At 43.0% G+C, this 22,095-nt stretch overlaps 7 protein-coding genes across 7 annotated transcripts; 6 read left to right on the forward strand and 1 right to left on the reverse strand.

The window, feature by feature from the left end:
- Window positions 1-1,198: 1,198 nt before the first annotated feature.
- Window positions 1,199-1,394, forward strand: BCR41DRAFT_345853 (hypothetical protein; the record flags this gene model as incomplete). The annotated part of the gene is made up of 1 exon (XM_022022795.1): window positions 1,199-1,394. A coding segment is annotated over one exon (193 nt), but the record flags the coding sequence as incomplete, so codon positions are not given.
- A 117-nt stretch (window positions 1,395-1,511) lies between these two features.
- BCR41DRAFT_392214 (hypothetical protein) lies at window positions 1,512-2,773 on the reverse strand (the record flags this gene model as incomplete). Its single annotated transcript, XM_022028432.1, has 2 exons — window positions 1,512-2,278; window positions 2,389-2,773. 2 exons carry the CDS (start codon window positions 2,771-2,773, stop codon window positions 1,512-1,514), a joined length of 1,152 nt encoding a protein of 383 aa, XP_021885464.1.
- Window positions 2,774-5,765: 2,992 nt separating this feature from the next.
- On the forward strand, window positions 5,766-7,629 carry BCR41DRAFT_392216 (M32 carboxypeptidase Taq metallopeptidase peptidase; the record flags this gene model as incomplete). Its single annotated transcript, XM_022028433.1, has 3 exons — window positions 5,766-5,942; window positions 6,057-6,916; window positions 7,011-7,629. The coding sequence occupies 3 exons, from the start codon at window positions 5,766-5,768 to the stop codon at window positions 7,627-7,629; spliced, it is 1,656 nt and encodes a 551-aa protein (XP_021885465.1).
- A 564-nt stretch (window positions 7,630-8,193) lies between these two features.
- BCR41DRAFT_392217 (hypothetical protein) lies at window positions 8,194-9,504 on the forward strand (the record flags this gene model as incomplete). The annotated part of the gene is made up of 1 exon (XM_022028434.1): window positions 8,194-9,504. The coding sequence occupies one exon, from the start codon at window positions 8,194-8,196 to the stop codon at window positions 9,502-9,504; it is 1,311 nt and encodes a 436-aa protein (XP_021885466.1).
- Window positions 9,505-9,735: 231 nt separating this feature from the next.
- Window positions 9,736-11,872, forward strand: BCR41DRAFT_383488 (hypothetical protein). The gene is made up of 2 exons (XM_022027471.1): window positions 9,736-11,630; window positions 11,719-11,872. The coding sequence occupies exons 1-2, from the start codon at window positions 9,766-9,768 to the stop codon at window positions 11,768-11,770; spliced, it is 1,917 nt and encodes a 638-aa protein (XP_021885467.1). The 5' UTR covers window positions 9,736-9,765; the 3' UTR covers window positions 11,771-11,872.
- A 2,751-nt stretch (window positions 11,873-14,623) lies between these two features.
- On the forward strand, window positions 14,624-19,136 carry BCR41DRAFT_379806 (Nrap protein). Its single transcript, XM_022027231.1, has 5 exons — window positions 14,624-14,809; window positions 14,958-15,422; window positions 15,566-18,529; window positions 18,650-18,805; window positions 18,901-19,136. Exons 1-5 carry the CDS (start codon window positions 14,750-14,752, stop codon window positions 19,063-19,065), a joined length of 3,810 nt encoding a protein of 1,269 aa, XP_021885468.1. The 5' UTR covers window positions 14,624-14,749; the 3' UTR covers window positions 19,066-19,136.
- Window positions 19,137-20,123: 987 nt separating this feature from the next.
- Window positions 20,124-22,083, forward strand: BCR41DRAFT_317445 (organic solute transporter Ostalpha-domain-containing protein; the record flags this gene model as incomplete). The annotated part of the gene is made up of 5 exons (XM_022021280.1): window positions 20,124-20,356; window positions 20,481-20,939; window positions 21,058-21,132; window positions 21,235-21,417; window positions 21,898-22,083. Coding segments are annotated over exons 1-5 (1,116 nt in total), but the record flags the coding sequence as incomplete, so codon positions are not given.
- Between the last annotated feature and the right edge of the window lie 12 nt (window positions 22,084-22,095).

Raw genomic sequence — 22,095 nt, forward strand, 5'->3', positions numbered from 1 at the left:
TGAATTCTATCTTGGAGAGGCGCTCACTGCCTATTCTCCACAAACGCGCCCCACCTTCTGAAGGTGACACTGAGGGCTCATCGTCCAACAATACTGCTGTCATTATCGGTGTGAGCGTAGGTTCACTGTTGCTCATTCTATCGCTTGCATTGTTCTATTGGTGCATTCGTAAACGACGCGCCTCGCGGAGGATCGGCCAGCTCCAACGATTCCTGCCCACATTTATGGATCAAGAAAAAACCGAAAAATATTTCCAGAACCAAGGCTCCGCCACAACATTGGTGGGTAGTACTCAAGGCAGCGAAAAACCCCCAAAGGGGTTGGAGCGACCATCAAACGTCCATCACCGAACTCGATCTGCTCCTATTGCCTTCACGAAGAGTGTGATGGACCACAGAAACAGACAGCTTGAGCGGGACGGATCCCTGGGACAGTTCCAGCAGATTTCTCTCGTCTCTGAAGAGACTATGAATGAGAAAGAGTCTGAACATAAACGAACCTTGTCTCGCAGATCTGCCATCACCCGCTCTATTACAAAACCTGGTGCAGCCCCCGCTAAGAGTACGCTTCATCGAAGTGTCAGCCTTAATAAACATAATCACGAGGGCACCAATTACAGTCGATCTGAAGAGCCTAATGTGGAGGAACCGGAGGACTCTGGTCATCTCGGCAAGTTCGCAGAGGGTGAAAGCTTGGTAGCTCCCAACCGGTTCTCTGCCTTCCTGGATTTTAGCCAACCAATCGAGAGTCTCAACAGTAACAACCGATTCTCGGCTACATCATTCATTGGTGTTGATCCTGATTTCGATCCTACACGGTTCTCAACCGCTTCAGTCATGTTTGATGCCAAGAGGATTTCTAACGTGTCAGCCGCATCCTCAGACGACACGGCATCAATCAGCTCTGAAGAAGAATTCCGACATAACATCCCACCGCATCAGCAACAGCCCTCCTATCACAGCCATTATAATTCACCCATAGAGGAGCGTACTCGAGAGGAAGCTGTCTTTAACTTTGGAGACAAGCAGGAGCTAGATGAAGATGAAGAGGTTGTTGTATCACAGCAACAGCAACAACAGCAGCAACAACAACCGCGAGTTGTCCAAGGCTATGCCGGCCTACAGAGCTATCCTAGACAACCTTTTTATCCTGCGTTGCCACAGCAGCACAGCCCAGTTCCATTGCATATGCCAATGCCAATGCCAATGCCAATGCCTGCCCCCGTTGCTTTCACAGCAAACACTTCACCTGTAATGACACCAAAAGGACCCGGTGCTCCCCTTCCTCCTAGCATTAAGCTATCTCGTCCTCAGGATGGACAGGAGATGAACCTTGTGGTCGATGATTTTGAAGTTAATGAGGAGAGCCATCACCATGGCCAGCAACATTAAGCACTATAGGATATCGAGATGAGTGATGGCGTCGGGGAGCATATTTTAGTGTATATAAAGCGCATATTGCATCTACACAAGGGCACTTGTAAATAAAATTTTGTTAATAATCAGAGATTTTTATTTCCCTACACGAAGCTCGTACACAAGTACAGTTCTGTTTCGATCTTCAATTGAGAACTGCTCGAGATCTTGCTCCTTCAGCATCCTACTTTCTTGTCTCAGCTCTTCAGTGGTCCTAGTCTCACCCCAAGCAGGCATTCGGCGGATCTCAATAAGCCGCTTCTTAAACCCATAGTTTTCTCCTGTTGCTAAAGCCATAAATCGTTGCACAGGGGTAAAGCCTGTATGCAAGCCGCAGCACAGGAAAATCTTTCCATTCGTTTCGGAAAGAAGAGCGCGACAGGAGTTGAGGAGCGCAACATGGCCTTCTGACATCCAGAGCGTGTCCGCTAACAAAATCCGATCGTATTTTCTGTCGTTATCGCTTTCATTATTATTAGCGCTACTGCCCTCGTTAATCTGCAGACAACCCAAGAGTTCTTCTACGCCCGTCCCCCATTTATGTTCGCGCACAGCACATCTCACGTTCTGTTCGATTAAGCGCCAATCTTCATTGATTTCATTACTTTGTGCTGAGGTTGTTGAGGTACAGAATGATGATGTGGACTCTAAAAGCCGTTGCATGTGAACTAACTCTTCATCGGTGCTATTTATTCCTTTTCTTGCTTCTTTCTCCTGTGCAGACTTGACCAGATTCTCATACCAGTTACGCTCCAAGTTTTTGATGATAACTGGATCAGGATAGTCGGTCAAAGTAACAAATCTTGCGCCTCGTTTTACACATAACAATCCAGGCAAGGCTGCTCCTGCGCCTAATTCAATCACTTTTTTTTTGAGAAGATTACTTTTCTGAAAAGGATTGACTGAGGTATGTAGGAACCATCTGTCTTTTTTTTTTTTTTATTTTTATTTTTTTTTTTCAGTCTTTTCTTACCCCGCTTTCCCTGAATGTCAAGTTCGTTTCCAGCCTCAATATATTCCGCCATGACAAGAGCGGAATTCCAAACGTAATGCGACATGAGCGTGAGAGCCTCACCTCTAACATCAGCCAAATGAAGTTTCAAAAGACCTTGGCCATAGTCGAAGATCTGTCCTGCTTCTCCATTTGCAACAGGAGAATCACCAAAGACACCAATGCTCTGTTCAAATTTATCAAGAAAATCTGATTCCTCGAGGGATTTGGTTGTAGATGTAGATGAGCATAATGAATTAGTGGTTTTTCCGTGCCGCTGAGCACGTTCAAGACGCTTAATGCGATTTTCCTCCAGGTCTAGGGCGCATGTGAATGAATGAGATTGAGCTGCTTTATTTTTCCCCATGAAAAAATATCGAAAAATGATTCCTAACATTCAACAGAAAGTCGACAGAAAGTCATAAACAAATACATTTGTCACGTTTTTGAATTGAATAGAATACTTCTTTTTTTTGAATACCAAAAATAGGACAAAAAACTAAAATCGCTCGGATTGGTGGCTGTGTGGGAAACATTGCGACCATAGCACAAGGCATGGGCTTTGAATAAATACGTTTTATCATGCCCTTCCAAAAATGACCAGACCTGATGAGTCCCTTCAAATATCGCCCATGCCCTCCATGATATAACCAGGGTTCAATGATAGGTTCCTTCAACCATTGATACACGTGCATGATTAAATTGATTGGGCATCTAGAGGCGTAAAATATTTCTATGCCATGGATGTTGAAAAACATGGCCATTAAGAAATTGAGATATGGTCTGTGCCATGCGAAATGCTAGAAATTTCATACACGTTCTTTTTTTTTTTTTTTTTTTTTTTTTTTAGTGGCAGTGTTGATGTATAATATAATTGACGGATCTCTTCTAAACTGTTCATCTGTCTATACGCTCCAAAAAAAAAAAAAAAATAAAAATAAGTAAGGAACAAGCCAGCGATACAAAGACCAAGACCTTGGTACTCCTTTGAGCATAATCACTTAGTACTCCTTTGCACATTTAGTAACTTTTATCGTTTTCATCCTAAAGAAAATCAAAACACCAAGCGCCTATCACTATTATATTCTACCTCCTTTCCGGTTCCTTTTTCACTAGAGGCATGTTGCCGAATGGTTGTCATCCGAGTCTTTAAAAAATCGATTGATTGCAGGCTCAAGTCTTTGCCTCTAATAACAATAGTATCAAGTCAAATCGCTAGTCGGCATTCATAGATATTCCACCAGTGTACGTTGCCGCCGTGCTAACTACACCAACCGCACCAACCGCCACTCGATCAGAAGTATTAACCCTTACTGGTACCGTCCATTTTACACTCCCCAGGATATCAACTCGCTTTTATGAGATTCACTTTCAGGCAGATCTGCATATGTGGGTGGAGGTCGAAGCTAGTTATCTGCCGTATGATAAGTATGACACCCGTTGTTTGATTCGCTGCATGGACCTGTTCAGCGTTGTCAAGATAATTTCCTTAGTTTATGGAACCAATGCAAGGTGGAGCTCATGTTTTTCAGGGACTGACCCTGTCATCTTGCTTTTATCTTTCTTCTTTCTCAATAAAGTCTTATAGACATTATTCCAGTCCGCCAATACGTCTATACGCCACCTAAGCGTGATTCAAATCATCTGCTGCGGGAAAAGTTTCGACCGCAGCCAACCAACATCGGTCCTTTGTCTCGATGGTTCTTTGGATGCATTGTCAAGGCAAACGCCGATACACTCAAGTCAGGCTGATGTACAGTACATGTACTCGGTACAATAACACCAAATCCGTATCTTCCTCTTCCCTGTACATCCATGCAATGTGATACCCAGCACTGTTACCTACAAGCAACGGCTGAGGTGACAAGTTGATTCACAGTATTCCTTCTCTGAGTGTATTTACAGTTTTTTAAATTGGTAATAGTGAGGGCGGTTTTTTCTTTGGGAGGACCTCGATCCCTCACAGAGGAGCATGCAGTCTAGCCAACCTTAAACGTATCGTTTGGCGGATAAAATCCCTTCAGTCTATCCACTAGTCCTGTAATTCTTTCTAGCAGTTTCAAGTTTTCCATTATGCTTCATAAAGACTTTAGCTTGTAAAACAAATCACATGTCATTAAGGGAAAGAAAACAGGCGCATCGACTGTAAAGAACAAAGGTAATAAAAGTGTATTTCCAACCTAATAACTTTTCACTCCTCGCGTTCGATATTTCAGTGGTATTTCTTTCTTTCTCTCTTTTTTTTTTTTTTTTTTTTTTTTTTTTCTTCCCTACTTTCTTTCGATCCAACATGGATACACGTTAGCTTCAAAATGATGCTAGGAATGATGACGGCTCACCAAAGCCGTACGTCTTATTCTATGCCCTATTAATGAAAAAAGTAGTCAGATAACGGGGAACTTGCTTGACATCGTCACTAATCCAAATAACAATGTGGCTGGCATGAATATTATATTCTTTAGGCTGTTGTCGTCGGTGCAACACAAAAGTAACATAAGACTTTGCTCGCCCAGACAATAATGAAAATCCCTCGATACCGCAGCTAAACTATCCTCATGCTAAAGCCGGGTATCATTTGCAACCGTTTTATCTAGAATGTCTAGGCCCAATTATTATTATTTAACGTTTTCGATATATAAATTATTTTGCAATATGGGCAAACTGTTAAAAAGCCTTCCGCTTTCACACAGACTCTGGTAACAGGCACTGCTTAAAGTCTGCCGCAGCTACGTAAAAAAAAAAAAAACCTCGGCATTCTTGTCCGGCAGTGATGGCTGTCAAGCCGTCCGATATTGGCAAAGAAAGTTGGTGTATTGTTTTCAAGTGAGAACCAAGCCAAAGGGAGGTTCCCCAACAGAAACGGAGGATGATAATGGAAGTACTACAGTTGCAAAAAGCGAGTCGTAAAAGGAAATGATTAAGGAAATATGATGGTTTTTTAGTTTAAGGGCCTTTACAGAGCCGAGTGAACAAGATGCCTATTTTTGCTCTCTAACCTGTTTCGAGTACATTTTTGGAGTGCAATTGGCTGCACCTCTATTTTGTCATTTGCTCCTTTACAAATCTTCCCATGAGACTTGAGATGCAGGAACAAGAATTTCGCTGTGTGTTCGGGCAAACGCTGCGGCATAATCTAAAACCGAAATAATAAACAACAGCACTGAATCTTCAACTCAATTTCAGCATAACAGGGTGCCATTCTTTGCTCCACTACGTCTCTCCAGTTCTCAGTATCGTGTCTGTCGTGAAGACATAAATAATCGCCCGTAGGTACCTCTCTTTCTTTCATGCTCTCTTTATAATTCAGAACATTCATCTCATTCATTCTCATTACCTGCCAGCGCATGCTTAGATCCACCATGACCGTTCTCGCAAAGTCATCTGCCCAATTGAGTTCCGAGCCTGTTCGCTCGCTGTACGAGCAGCTCTGTACTCGTGTTAAAGATGTCTCCTATCTTCAGGGGGTTGCTGGCCTTCTTCACTGGGACCAAGAGGTTATGATGCCTTCCAAGGCTGGTGACGTCCGTGCTAAACAGGTAACATAATAGCATAGTATTGGGATAAGTGATGATGGCTTTGTAGCCTAGCGTTGAGTCTGTTTGTTAGCTCAAGTTTAATGATTTGGCTATTTTTCTTTGCGGATCCCATAGCTCAGCGCCATTGCTGGTCTGATTCATGAGGCAGCCACTTCACCCGCCTTGGGATCCATCCTCGAAGAGCTCCAGAACCGCAAAGTCTCAGGAGATCTGGCCAAGGAGCTGAACAATTATGAACTAGCCAACGTCCGCCTGGCTTCCAAAGCCTATAAGGAAGCGACGGTCTTGCCCTCTGAACACGTCAAAGAGAACGCTGCTTTGGATTCTAAGGCTGTTGCTGCCTGGGCAGAGGTTCGTAAGGAATCTGATTTTTCAAAGTTTGCTCCCTTCCTTGAGGATCAGGTTAGGATCGTCCGCCAGAGAGTGACCTACAAGCTGAAGGGTGGCGTCTGTGAAGAGGCTCGAAAGATCAACGAGAAGGCTCGCACTAGTTTGGGCCTCAAAGAGAGTGATGAATGCTACAAAGGATACTACCAGGCTTTGCTCAATGACTATGAGACTGGATTCAAGGACGAGCATTTGCAGGCCCTATTTTCTGACCTGAAGAAAAGCCTAGTTCCTTTAATTGCAAAGATCAGGGCCAAGAATTTTCAACATGACAACAGCTTTATTCAGGGTGAGTGGGATGTCAAGAAGCAGGCCGAGTTTTCTCATCGTATCGCCAAGGAGATCGGCTTTGATACGGAGGCCGGTCGCCTCGACGTCTCCACTCATCCCTTCACTGGAGGTGCTCATCCTACCGATGTTCGAATGACCACTCGTTATACAGCTGATTACTTTCAGGAGGGTATCTCTGGTACTATCCATGAAACAGGCCATTCTCTGTACGAGCAAGGACGCAATTTGGATTACGACGGACTACCTGTTTCCCAGGCTCTTTCTTTGGGCATCCACGAGTCGCAGTCTCTTCTCTGGTATAGCACTTGTGAACGTTGACATGGTCTTTCTAGTAGCATTGGTAGCTCAAGCTCAATCCTGACTTTTTTTTTTTTTTTTTTTTTTTTTTAGGGAGCGTATGGTCGGTTTAAGTGAGCCATTCTGGACCTATGTCCTTCCTCTTCTCAAGGAACAGTTTCAAGAGCCCTCTCATGAGAATCTTCAATCGATTACCCCTCATCAGTTCTATAATGCTTTCAACCGGGTTGAACCAGGTTTTATCCGCATTGAAGCTGATGAAGTAACCTATCCTATGCACATTATTCTCCGCTACGAAATCGAAAAGGCTTTGGTTGAGGGCGATATTACCGTTGCAGAAGTCCCCCGCGTTTGGAACGCCAAAATGAAAGAGTATCTTGATTTGGAAGTGAAGGAGGATCGTCTTGGATGCTTGCAGGATACTCACTGGGCTGTCGGCCTTATCGGCTACTTCCCCACTTACACTCTGGGATCAATTTACGCTGTTCAGATCTTCAATGCCGCTAAACAGGCCATCCCCGACTTGGATGAGCATCTGGTCAAGGGCGAGTTTCATGTGCTGAAGAAGTGGTTGAATGAGAACATTCACCGCCAAGGATCGTTGAAAGAATCAGGAGATGATTTGATTCGCGAGTTGACTGGCAAGCCTTTGGACAGCAATCTTTATGTTCAATATTTGACTGACAAGTACACCAAGATCTACGATCTTTAAACAGAAATTGATAAGCTTGCGAAACCCTTGTAATTAGATTAATTAGATTAAATGAGAAGATGCAGCCAAAAAACTCAAATTAAAATGTCTGTGGCGGTGCAGTTCTTTGTCATCCACAAAATAATTTTTTTTTTCTCAGTTCCTTTCTTTTGCAACTATTCGTGACCATGCAACTACCTACTCAATCAGAAGCAATAAGAGCTCTTGCTCCTAGGTTTTTACCTGTAGAGCTGCTTTCTTTCATCTTTTCCTTTCTAAGCCGGCATGAGCTTATCAACTGTCTCACTGTGTCCCGCGAGTGGTATACTGAAGCCATCCCAATTCTGTATCGTTGTCTTTGCATTCGCCCCCTCCTTCTTTCAACTTTTCTGCCTTCGGTTAGAAAGAACAGACACCATATTCAAGCTGTCCAATTCGACATGTCATTTCCAGGAGTATAATAAAGAGATCTTTGATATTTTATTGGATTATCAATCAGAGACAGACATACTGTTAAAGGAGCTAAACAGTTCAGTGGCACTTGTCCCCGGACTGAACAGGCCAACAATTAAAGCGCTGACGATAATGGGGGATCTGGATTCTTTTCATCGATTCGACGAAATGATCTTTCATCTCACAGGCCTTACTTCATTGGAACTGAAGTGTCATTCGATATCGAACATCCGTACTTTGGAATTGGATCGTATCTTAGAAACTCTCCCAAATCTGACTTATTTATTAGTAGGTAGTCCGATGCTAGATTCAACAAAACCTATGTACAAATTACGATCATTTGGCTTTGAGCCTAGGCTCTTCTCGATCGTAAAACCATCCTCAGGCCAACTCTTCCAAAAACTCGGCGATTTGGTCTCTATGGCTATCAATGGGCCTGATTTCTCTACTCCTCCCTCAGCAACCAAAAGGATAAGCCTTCAAGGTTTAGGAGAGTCGTTACGGCGATGCTGCCCAAAGCTTGAGAAGATCATGACAACAGAAAAGGTGCCACTTTATTTTTATATTTTGCCAGCATCTGTTTCTGAATCACATCTCATACTCCGTGGCAAGGATGTAACAGAGCAGCAAGCTCTGGAAGACCTACAACGAGAGCAATTTGAGGAAGCTATAGAGGTATTTTCTAATCTGACTCATTACATTGCCAACTCCTGGTCCTATATGGCAGCAGAAGACCTTCGTTGTCTGGGCGTAAAAGCCTGCTATCTGACGCATGTAGAGCTCGGTGCTGACCCTCCATCCTCAGGATACTCCAATATCTATTCTAATCTTGATTTTCATCAGCAAGATATTGACGGTGCACAGAAGCGACATGCAATTGCTAGCTTGGATCTACAGTTGTTTTTAGAAACATGTAAACATCTGAAGCATTTCGATGCTAGAGGGCCCACTATTCACCTCGAATACATGACTCCATTTGGTCGGGAGCTTTCCAGGCTTTACTATCAGCCATCCAAGCGCCATGGCGGACGCCAGCCTGTTATCCGTTCAGCAAAGCCCTGGGCATGTGAGGATACTTTGGAGACATTGTCTATTGGATTTGGGATTATTTCATGTTGTCCTTCAGACCATAGGATCGTGTTTGAACAGCTTGGAAGGTGTAGACGCCTAAGGTCGTTGACAATACGGTGGTCGACCTTGATCCCCACACTAACTCATGGGGTAGATCTATTGGCAGATCTGGCGGGGTCACTTGAAGAGATTGTACTGACACACCAGTCGAAGTGGGTATGTGATGACCGAGCAACGCTGGAATGGATGGTAACGCACCTGAGTAAGTTGCATAAATTGGAAATGCCTTTGCGTCGTGGCTCCTTTCTAGCAGAAAAGGTGAAAGCACGTTTGAGCAGTGCAGGCGCTGCAGGGATTCTGCATGTAACGTAGCGAAGAATAGAAAAAAAGAAATAAAACTCAATGGAGGCACGTGTTATTAAAAGAAACGCGTTTTCTGCGAATATCTATTTTTGTTATGCTTTTTGTGCTTTGGAGATCCCTCTTCATAATCTACAAGTTACATAAACCAAGGTCGCGCTAACTCTGCTTTCCGCTTTTTCTTTCATTCTCTTCCACTCTTTCTCTCCCCCCTTTTTTTTCTTTTTTTTTTTTTTTTTTTTTTTTTTTTTCAACTTCATCATCCGATTCATTATGGCTGCACATGCATCATTGTCCAAGGATCAGCAGGTTCCACAGGACCAGATTGTCCATCACGAGATCGTTGACGACGACGATGATGGCTGGCAAGTCGTCTCATCTACGGCCACTAAGGATAAGCAATCATCATCCATCCCTTCATCATCTTTGTCCGGACAATCTGTATTAACATCAGATGACACAGTGGCAAGCACGCCATCCTCTTCAGCAACTGCAGCAACTCCAATGACAGCAACAATCGCAACCACTCAGCAACCGTCTGTAGAAGCACCTGAAAAGACTTCGAAAAAGAAAAAGAAGCAGATCTTTGGTACAGATGAATTCCAACCTGTGGTTTCCAAAAAGCAGCTGGCTCGTGCCAACAAGGTACCTACCAAGAAGCCTAATGCCTCGATCGGTGTGGCTACTTCAAGTTACTTTGATCTTTTGCAGGACACAGAGAATGCAGAGGATGTTGATATGATCCTTGAAAGGATCACGATGGAAGAAGAAGAGGAACGGATTCGTCGGGAAGAAGAGTTGAGGGAGCAGGCGAAAGCAGAAGCAACAGCAGCAGCAATAGAAGCAGCAAAGCAAGCTGAACTGGAGAGAGAACAAGAAGAACATACTTGGTTATTGAAGGAGCAGCAGGAACGCTTAGAACAAGAGCGCTTGGAACAGGACCGTTTAGAGCAGCAACGATTGGAAGAGCAAATCGAGTGCGAGAAGCAGGAGCTGGAAGCAAAAGAGTCATTGGAAAGGGCTGAGAAAGAAGCTGCTGCCGCTGCCGCTGCTTCGCAAAAACAAAAGAAGGAAGACAAAAAGAAGAAGGAGAGAGAGGCTAAAGAGAAGGAGAGGGAGACTAAAGAGAAGGAAGAGGCTCGTCTGCAAGCATTGAGACAGCAGCAGATCGAACAGGAGCAGAAGGAGCAAGCTGAAAAGACAGCAAGAGAGGCACAAGAAACAGCGAACAGGGCTTCAAATATGATAGAGGAAGGGAGCTTGGAAGAGCCAGAACACCAGCCTCAGCGGACGGAATCTGAAGATTCGTGGCAGGTTGAAGGCGATGAGGATGACGAATGGCAGGAGCAGTCAAAATCGAAGAAGAGCCGCAAGACTCGTGCTGCACAGCAAGCCTCATCTTCAGGTGCACTTGGTATTCAGTCCAAGATGTCGATCTATGTTCTTCAACAGGATGAAACTCTAGATCAAGAGAGTGACGGAGAAAATGGGTCAGAAGCTTCCTCTGAACAGGAACAGGAACAACGTGCTGCTGTTGTTACTACCAAACCCAAATCAACAAAAAGTGGAGCCGCCAAGAAGAACAAGAAGAAGGCAAATAGCAACTCTGCGTCTGCAGCCAACTCACCACGCTTGGAAGGCAAGAAGTCTAAGAAGACTGCCGCCACTATCGCAGCTGTGGCATCGGCACCTGCTGCTGTTGCTGCCATGACTGAGCCCGAGCCCGAGCCATCATTGTCCTCAACGGAAGCGGCGACACCCAAGTTGAGCAAGCGCAAAGCTAAAAAAGCATCCGCCACTGTTGCAACCTCTACCACAGCCGCCGCTCCTGGTATTGGGTCATCAGCAGCCTCATCTATACCCGCCAAGGCAGCAGACAAGATTGAGGAGGTTATCAACAAGGGGTCCAAATCCTCAGCCTCTGTTATGGTCCAAAAAGATGGTCCCTCCGATATGGTTGGAGGGGTGTTTTCATCTATTTTTGAAAAGGGCGTTAATCCTGGATTGATCAAAGCTTTGAATGTGATCTTTGTGTTGTTGTTCTTGTCCTTGGGCTTCTTAGTCTTTGCATCTGGTGGCAATGGACATGTCATTGCTCTCACAGGCGTTGCTGTGGCTTTGTTTGTAGCTGTACAATGGTAGGGTTTATCTTTCACTTTATGCTCCTCTACGTTTGACAACAGTTGGCTTGGATAAACTGATATTTACAAATTTTATCTTTATTAGGTTCCTCCGCGAAATGGAGACCATGAGGATCGAAGAGCGCAAGAATATGTGAAGGGGCTTGAAGCATACGAGGTCCCAATCGCTTGCTATATATTAGAGACCAGGAATTATTAGATTAAGGATTTTTTTTTTTGAAAAGGGTTAATGGCAAAATGATTGAAATTTATATACAAATCATTTGTTTAATAAGTAAAAAAAAAAAAAAAAAAAAAGACTGATATGCAAATGCATATGAATTCACTTGAACGCGTTGTTTGTGATCAACGCCTTGATGATCAGCATTATTCATACACATATAAAAATTGCCCGCATTTTTTCCTTAATTCATATTTTGAACATTGTTGATTAGATTTGTCCTTGTGGGTTCCACAGGTCATTCCTTCCTTTCTGTCGCTTCGGCCCATTACCATATGAGGAAAAACCTGGGGAAACCCATTAGAAAACCATTTGTTTGTTTGTTGTGCTGGTTATGTTATTGGCTGTTTTTGGTGTACTTGATTGCTTGTTGTACCCATCTTTTATTTTGTCCCTGGAGACTTTTTTTTTTTTTTTTTTTTTTTTTTTCCCTCTTGATTCAATTGTAGTCAAATGCTCCTTTCAAAAAAAAAAAAAAAAAAAAAAAGTATATATACATGTATTCATATTCGCAAGTCTCGGAAAGTGGATCTGCAGGGTGGGGACTCGATGATCTTCTAAATGCAAAATCTGGTTTTGCGGGGTAAAAATAACGTTTATTTATCCATTGGATAAATAAAAAATGAAAAATAACGCATGGTTCAAGACCGATACATTTCTTTTTTTTTATTTTTTTTTATGACAAAGTGGATCCAAGTGGCAAAGAATGGATATGATGTCTTTGACTACATCGTGTGTGGCCAGAGTGGTGAGTTGCGTGCTTTGGCCCCGCGATCTGCTTTGGCCCCACGATCTGCTTTGATCGCCCACCATCGACTTTGTTACGACGCATGATCCAATTAGCACGATAAAGTACAGGGCCAGAGGTCAGAGAGAGATGGGAGCACAAAAGGATAGGGTAACAAACAGAGACTAAATAATGACAAAAGACAATGCTTCTTGCAGGGAACATTCAGTTTATTATTCTCCATTCATCCATTCATCCATTCCTTCTTCATTCCTTCTTTTTCTTCGACATTCATTATTCTCGGACTCCCTTTATTCATACATTCATCTCTTCTTTAACGGCCTTCACCTAGCGCCACATACATGTACACTTTATATATTACCCATTCCTTTTCTTGTATATAACACATTTTTACTTGCATTGTGCATCTTTGCTCGGGTTATAACATTTGTTACTTCGGTCCAAGCGGAGCATGAGAGAGCAGATATCCTTCTTCTGAATAGTTGGAGCCGTATTTCACCGCACTTGCATCTTCCAATCGTCTTATTACGTCCAATACAAAGCTCTTCTTCGCTCATTGACCCCAGATATACTACCTATTCTTTTTGCACTTCTGACTACATACGAATAAGGCGTAGACAACAACAATAATATCCATTTATCCCAACGAAAAAAGAAAAAGAAAAAAGAAAAAAAGATGGTTCAGTCGCGACGCTTTCACTCAAACTTTCTGTTTATCATCCCTTTAACACAAGGTGTAGGTCTATCGTTTGTCTTCACATGTAGTTGCGCCACATTGAATTTCAATAGTATGGTCAAATTGTGTGATGCTCTTTAATCACAATGGTTTTGTTTTCTTATAATTATAGGTCCTTATTCTTATTTTTCTTGATTTCTGCAAGAATGCAGCGTTTTTCGCCAAACAAGTCGGTAACCTTACACCAAGCACACCCACAACCACAGGTGATGGTCAATTAATTTTACGACCAAGAGATCCAGCATACTTAGCGGCACAATACATCTATGCGACATGGCTTATGATGATGATGATTAAGGCTGTCATTGGATTCCGCGCCAATTTAAAGGTAAAGCAGTTTTTTGTCCTTATCAGTTTCATAATCATCCTTAATGCTGAGTGCTAATTTTATATTTAAAATAAAATAAAATAAAATAAAATAAAACATCGGATAGTTCAATGTTCGCTGGATGAGTATATACAACGTGCTGCTGGGACTCGACACTGGCTTTGAGTTTGTACATACTACGCTCGGTGTGCTCTTTCAGGACATGAGTCAGTTGGATGAAGCAGGTATTATTCGACACTATTGCGTCAGCTACCTTATTGTAAGTGGTCCTACATTTTATGTTCTATGTTTCATCGCAGTGATCAAGATCATTCCTTATTTAACATATGCTGGCTGTCTCAATCTTCCCAATTTGTAGCTTATTTTACAACTTTATGGCTTTTTTTGCTGCTGGATTCACCTAAAATGGGTCAATATTGAAATGCCACATCTGTTTGCAGCAGACAGACCTCCACAGTCTCTCCTAGGACTGATGTTTCCAATGGCAATATCTTCAAGGCGTCGCATCAATGGTCCTATGGGCGCTGTAGCAACAGAGGGGGCGGATGTTGTAGACCTAGAGTCAGTAGTAGTAGGATCATCCAGCAATGCAGCAGTAACGACAGAACCAACAGCAACAGCAACAGCAACAGCAGCAACAACAACATCAACAACTATGCCTGCGCTAACACCAACGTCAACGTCTATACGAGCCATACCGGATTCCCAACAAGAACCATCTCAGTTATCGATTGATACGGTCAACCATAATCAACAATCAATAGTGGAGCCATTACAAGCTACACCGGGCGGCAGAAGGACTATAGATAGTGATGAGATAGAAGTTGCTGTGTAATAAAAATATCCGTAATTTACTGCTACATTAATATGACTGCTTCCGCTTCAAACCATAACAAAGCTCAGCCACTTTTTTTTTTTTTTTTTTTTTTTTTTTATCTCCTCTGCACTTTTGGATTGTGTCAAATAAGAATATCATTTGCTACCACCAGCACTCGCCTTCTTTTGCTCATACTTTCTCTTACTCCCTTCTTTCGCCATCCCTCCCTTCCTTACCAATTGCCATTCCGACTCTATTTCTTACGCAATGGCACCCACAAAGAGAAAGGCGCCTGTACCTGCTCCCGCGCCTACTCAAGTCAAGAAGGTATCATTCAACCCACATAGTCTTTTCTCTATCACTTATTTGTAAACAATTAGCACTTTAGGACTCATCAACTATCGCGAATTTCGTTCTTTAAATATGTTTCCCATTCTCTAATCTCAATTTCATCGTTGAAATTACGTATTCATAGTCAAAGAAGTTGACACAGCCTGTAATGGATCTTGCAAATGAAGAGGAGTCTTATGACGATATGATTGATAGTGAAGAAGAAGAAGAAGACGACGATGGAGAAGAAGGCGATTATATTGAGGGCGATGAAGAAGACATTGATCAGGACTCCGATGATGCGGATGAAGTAGAGGGATTTGAAGACGAACAGGATGAATTTATGGCTGCAGCAGAACATGAAGCGTCCACCAAATCGCCAAATACTATGGGCGTCAAAAATTCGTCCCTTTACAAAGCACCGACTAACGAGGAGATTCAGGGATTACAGGAGTCATCAGATCTATTCAAGTCCAACATTTTCAAGCTTCAGATTGAAGAGTTGCTGAAGGAAGTACAGATCGATTATAAGAAGACTCAGTCTTTAGAGGCTGCTCTGCGTAAGCTCAAGGAGATTTTTGATCGGACTCCAGAGCACCATGAACTTTCGGTAATCTTATTTTTATTTCTTTATTTCTCAATCCAAATGAGGAACAGTACTAGTGCATCCATATCAATCGAAGCCCTTTTTGCTTTATATTATCGGAAGTTAACTTGTGCATGTATATGACGTTGGAAATTTGCAAATTTTAGCTTGCCACAATCAAGAGCAACATGAAGAAGAAATCTATTACGATCCCTTTCCCACAGCCAGAACCAGCATCTGATATCCAATACACATTTGGATACAGTGCACCCCCAGCCATGCATCTCGTTGGCAGCTTCCCTTTGAAGGCTGTATCAAAGACCCGCTGTGGCTGGAGTGTTGATGTTGCAGTTGAGATGCCAGAGGAGCTCTTTCAAGAAAAGGATCACATGAACTACCGCTATTTTTACAAACGTGCATACTATCTTGCTGTGCTTGCGGCTGCTATTCAAGACAAAAAGTCTGGAATGTCTTCCTGCAAAACCGAATTCAGTACATTAAATGGAGATCAGCGCAAACCTATTTTGATTTTACACCCGTCCGGCGATAAAAGCGAGACTGATTTTAAGAAGTTGCGCTGTACAATCCGCATTATTCCTTATATCCCTTCAACAGTATTCCCTGCACAACGCTTAGCACCTGGCCGCAACAATGTTCGTCCATCAGACCCTAGTGTTGAACAGATCCCTACACCTCAGTACAACACGGCTCTTCAACAGGACACAGCCTTCACGTCTCATCTTACATTCCTTTATCAACACAGCAAGAACTGTCCTGCTTTCAAGGACGCATGCATTCTTCTTAAGATTTGGGCAACACAGCGTGGACTTCTTCGTCAGACGAGTGACAGCTTCAATGGATTCGTGCTTGAGATGTTGATGGCATACTTACTTCAAGGAGGGGGTGCCAATGGAGGAAAGAAGCTAGCTAATGGTTTTAGTTCATACCAACTTGTTAAAGGAACAATCGACTACATTTCTCAACATGACTTTGCTACCCAACCGGTCTTTATGGGTCAACACACCACTTTAGGGGATTTTTCTAAAGAGGTATTTGTTTCCAATTTCGAAGTCGTGATCGTGGATCCCTCAGGAAAGATCAACTTGGCAGGGCACATCTCAAAGGCAGCTTTGGATGAGCTTCAGCACGAGGCTCGATTGGCCATGAAATTTTTCACAGAGCCAAGTGACGACAAGTTTGAAGCTTTGTTTTTGAAACGAGTCGACAATCCTTTGCTGCGCTTTGATAACGTAGTCAAGATTCATGCACCCAAGAATCTTGGCCAATCAAAGAGCTATAATAAGATTAAGGCACAGGATTACCCATCACCATTCATTCATTTCGCCTACTCGATCGCTCCATTGTTGAAGCGTGGCTTGACCGACAGAATTCATTTGGTGACAACTCGTTATGAACCTCTGGAGAACTGGTCGACATCCAGTGCAGTACCGGATTTTGCTGCAGGAACAGTCATCACTGTTGGATTGTTGTTGAACCATGCAGAAAGTTCGCGTCTAGTCGACCTGGGCCCTCCTGCAGACGACTTGGAGGCTGCCAAAGTATTCCGTGATTTATGGGGTAGCAAAGCCGAGCTTCGTCGCTTCAAAGATGGAAGTATTCTTGAAAGCGCTGTGTGGGAGGCTAAAGGATCTGATGCTCGCCAATTGATTGTAGGCCAGATGATCAGCCATTTATTGAAACATCACCTTGCTGTGCCTCACGACTCTGTGCACTACTGGGCTGGACAGCTTAACAAATTTATTCAGTACAACAGCAAGATTGTTCCAGAGCGCCTGTTCGACAACAGCAAAGCAGCAGCTAGCGGCTTTCAGGATGCTGTTGCAGCCTTTGAGGCCTTGACAAAGGCTGTCAAGACTGCTGAGAACATGCCTCTCTCTGTTACTCACATGTACTTTGCCTCTCCCGCTGCCCGCCTCTCGTCTACATTTATTCCTCAGCCTCGCGATTTCAACGTGCCTGCCAATAACTTTCCAGACAGTGCTCAATATGTGGAGCCTTTGGATACAGTCATTCAGTTTGAATCTTCTCAAAAATGGCCTGATAATCTTAAGGCTATCCAAAGGATGAAGACTGCTTTTTATCTCCGCCTGGCTGACAAACTCAAGTCTAAGGGCATGCGTGCGACTGTTGTAGAGGAGACAGAGGAGGACTCACTGGCGTTGAATGGATACATGGATGTCCGTGTTGCGCCTGGTTATGTTTTTCGCTGCAGAATCTCGCACGATCGGGAAATGACATTGTGCGAAAACATTATTTCAGACCGAAAGTCGAGCCATCGTCTCAAGGAGCAGCACCAAAAAGCACTTGATCTTTATAGGAGGTACTTTGTTCAAGCACCCATGCATACTTTCCAAGTCCATGCTCTTTGCCACAGGCATCCTTCACTCTCGCAAACAATCCGTCTGACAAAGCGATGGGTCAGTGCTCATTGGCTTGCGCCCTTCTTCAACGACGAGACGTTAGAGCTGTTGGCAGCAGCGGTCTATGTGGACTCTGCACCATGGGCAGCTCCAGCAAGTGGATTCACTGGATTCGCTCGTGTGTTGAGTCTGTTGGCGACTTGGGACTGGAAACATGAGCCCTTGGTGGTGGATCTAACTGGGGAGATGACAGGGAAGGAACGAGAAGAAATCCGTCACAACTTTGCTAACACTCGAAAGAACATGATTACATCGACTTCTGCAACCTCATCTCAAACGAAGACAACAACAATCTCGAATGACCATGCGACCATGTTCATTGCAACTGGCAAAGACACGCTCTCACAGTGGTGGACATGGGAGTCACCCTCACCCATGTTGGTGGCACGTCTGCGCGCATTGGCCAAGACAAGTCTGGATTACATGACGCAGACCATCTCTTCTTCCGAGACGACGGGTTCGTCGGCTCTGAACCCAGTCTTTATCACGCCTACTGTTCATTACGACTTGATTATGGATTTAGATCCAGCCTTGTGCACACGTTATGCTCAAAGCTTGACGCCCAATGCACAGTACTTTACAACCAAAGGTGACAAATACAAGAATCTGAGCTCGCTTCAGAAGAGTGTGTTTGGTGACGAGATTTTGATAGGCTTTGACCCTGCTGCAGAATATTTGACAGAACTTCAGGTAAATACGATTCGACTCTGTGTTATTATTGTCTCCCTTTTTCTTTTAAAGGATTGAATGCAATTTGATGTATAAACAAAGCTAACATCCATGTTACATCGGGTGTTTTATGTGTAATAGAGAGCATACGGAGATACCGCATTGTTCTTCCATGACAAGTATGGTGGCACACAGATCGGAGTTCTCTGGAACCCGATTGCTTTGAGCCCGAGAGCATGGAAGGTCAATCTCGGCTTCAATAGCAAGCCTGCGGATGCGAACAAAGATGGTGTTTTGGTAGGGAACCCGTTTATAGGAGGCAATGAGATTCAATATTAAATGGTCTGGAGTTGAACTGACCTCCTTTTTTTTATTTTGGCTTTTTTTTTTAGGAGGTCAAGGAGCAGGAGTCCAAACCCAAGAGCGGAAAAGGTAACGCTGCATCCTCCAAGCTGGTTGTTCCAAACATCGAGGCCCTGGTGAGTGAGATGGAACGTATTGGCCATGGTCTTGTCCGGTCTGTCCAGATCAATCGGGACCCTACTGCTACCAACTAATCCTTAAAAATTCCAGCATTTCCTCTTTCACTTTACATCAGCTCTATTTTCATCCATTTGCATCGTTTTTTCCTATTCAAATAATAAAATAAAAAAAAAAAAAAAAAAAAAAAAAAAAACACTTCATTAAGATAAAGGCTGTGCCAGACAAGAGGGAATGCATAGTAGATTCCCATGTGTGAGCTAAGCTGTATGTACAATAGTATGTTCCCCTACCCCTCTTCCCCTTATTTTATACTTTGTATTTCAAATCACTAAGAGAAATCGTGCTCGAGCCACGGAGCGGAGCAGCGTGCGCACACACACTTGGAAAACAAATAAAAAAAGGGTCATCATGGATATACATGTGTACATGTCGTTGATTGTTGATCCTGGCATGATGTTGTTTGGCCCGATGATCAAATGTGTATCCATTTCTCCCCCCTATATTTTATTTTTTTTTTTTTTTTTTGATGTCAGACTAAACAGCTCTTCTAAGTCATCCACCCATATTATCCAACAATACGGACAAAAAGGAAGGAGGAGGGGGGGGAAGAAAAGGACCAGATGGCCAACTTGGTTTGGACTAGAGGAATGCCCTTCGACGTTGAAAAAACATTGAGATATACAGTGATTGCATACGTTATCTCCTTCTGTTCTTCCTTCTTTCTTTTTCTTTCTTCTCCTTCCCTTTTCCTCCTATTATCCCCTTTTCGTCCATATTCTTGACCTGCCATTGACTCTCCTTTTCGCGCACGACCGTCAACTTGTCTTACTATATTCCCAACAATTGTTTCCACGCTCTCCTTTTTTTTTTTTTTTTTTTTTTTTTTTCTATTGTTATTTTTGATCATTTTTCTTTCTCTCTTCTTCAACTGTCAGCTTCTTTTTCTGTCTTGAGACACAGGATTCCAAAACTATAAGCTTTTATCATAACCAACAACACTTGTCGTCCTTTTAGAGTATACATTCCATCAACAATCTCTCACTTCAATTTCCGTTTACTTTTTTTTTTTTTTTTTTTTTTTCTGAAAAAGAAAAAAGAGAGTGTCGCTATATTTTGACCTTAAATTGTTATTTGCATTTAAGATTTGGATGAATGTCTCATAACGAAGGCAACGAGACTGTTCTTCTGGCGCCAAATGGCTGTCCACTTGAGCACTTGCCTGAAGATCCAACACGTCTCTTTTCATCCAATGGCCTTACACTGGACCTACCCAGAATCGGATGGATTGGTGCTGGGATCTGTACACTCCTGGCGACCATTATATCTTTTGTCTTGATTTATCGGCATTTACAATATTATACCAAGGTAAAACGGCCTCGTCCTCACTGTTAATCATTATCATTGTCAGCAGCATCATTAACAACAGCAACGAATTGAAATAGCCAGTCAAGCGACTTACTCTTCCTCTTCCTCTTCCTCTCTTAATCAGCCAAATCAACAGCGCCACATTGTCCGAATGCTTTTAATGGTTCCTATCTATGCGATCACATCCTGGTTCTCATTTGTCTATGTCCGAGAAGCAGTCTACTACGACAAGATCCGAATCCTTTACGAGGCCTTTGTGATTTCCTCCTTCTTAATCTTGATGCTTCAATACCTTGGAGATTCACTTGAGGATCAAAAACGAGTGTTAAGGCGACATAAAAAGACGGAGCGATGGTTTTTCCCCTTATGTTGTATGAAATACAATCCTTCAAGACCTCACTTTTTACAATATATGAAATGGGGCATTCTACAATATGTTCCTCTTAATGTGTTGGCCACCGTCTTGACGATCATCCTCCAAATCCAAGGAAGTTATTGTGAAAGTAGTTGGAATCCCAAATTCGGTCATGTCTGGATCTTGGTCATACAAACTACTGCTGTCACCATTTCGACTTACTTTCTGGTAAATAGTATTATCCGATAACGAGAAGATGAAAGAAAGAAAAAGAAAAAACAAGGCAGGAGCCAACTAACGATATTGGTTTTTTTTTTTTTTTTTTTTTTTTTTTGAGTGGTTGTAGATCATGTTTTACTTCACAGTTCGTGAGGATCTCAAGGAATATTCACCTTTTTACAAGTTTATGTCTGTCAAGCTGGTAAAAAAAAAATTATGCAGGAAAAATTGAAATGGTTGTGATCATTACTGCCGTTTTTATTTTCGCTAATCGATTTTTTTTTTCTTTTTTCTTTTCAAAAAGGTGGTCTTCTTCTCATTCTGGCAAATGGTGGCAGTCGAAGGCCTTGTCTATTTTGGATATATCAAGGAGACGACATATTGGTCAACCACTGATATTGCTGTCGGCATTAATGCGATCCTGATTGATATTGAGATGGTCTTTTTCGCCATCATGCATCTCAAAGCGTTTAGTTACAAGCCCTATGTACCACTCATTATCAACCCAGAATTGCCAGAGGAGAAAAAACAAGCATTGTTGCTCGCTAATGATGCTAATGACAATGACAATAATAACAACAGCAGTCCCAAAGAAAAATCGATCAAGAGTAAAGAAAAAGGGAGCCACAAGGAGATTGATGTTGACATCGATAAGGATCTAGAAGCTCTCAAAAACAACTCTCTGGGCCCCATCGACTCAACTTCAAACCCAACGGACGGCAATAAGAAAAAAAAAGGCAACCATGATCGTCTCCAAAATCAATCCTTAGCCTCAATCCGATCTGATCGACGACGCGAGCCCTCTTCTAACTTGACACCCTCTTCATCCTTCAGAAGGCCTCCACCAGGCGCAGATCCTAGACCAGGGACCGATCCAACTGTCAAACGCTCCAAATCTAAAAAGAGCAACAACAAAGAGGGCAAGATGAAGGGCAAAAAAGATGATGAGGACGAGGAGCTGCCCGAGATGATCATGGACAGGACTCAAAAGACACCTATCTGGAAGGGGCTTTTAGATTCATTCAATCCTCTGGATACGATCCGGGAGTTGGCCTATGGAGTCAAGTACATGTACAGGTGGTCCAGAGGAATCCCAGTGGATAAGGACAGTAGGCGACTGCTGGACCTTGAGCGCGCTTTCGGAAGGACACGACCAGAAGTCCCT

Source organism: Lobosporangium transversale (genome assembly GCF_002105155.1).
Source record: "Lobosporangium transversale strain NRRL 3116 chromosome Unknown BCR41scaffold_3, whole genome shotgun sequence".
Lineage (NCBI taxonomy): Eukaryota > Fungi > Mortierellomycota > Mortierellomycetes > Mortierellales > Mortierellaceae > Lobosporangium > Lobosporangium transversale.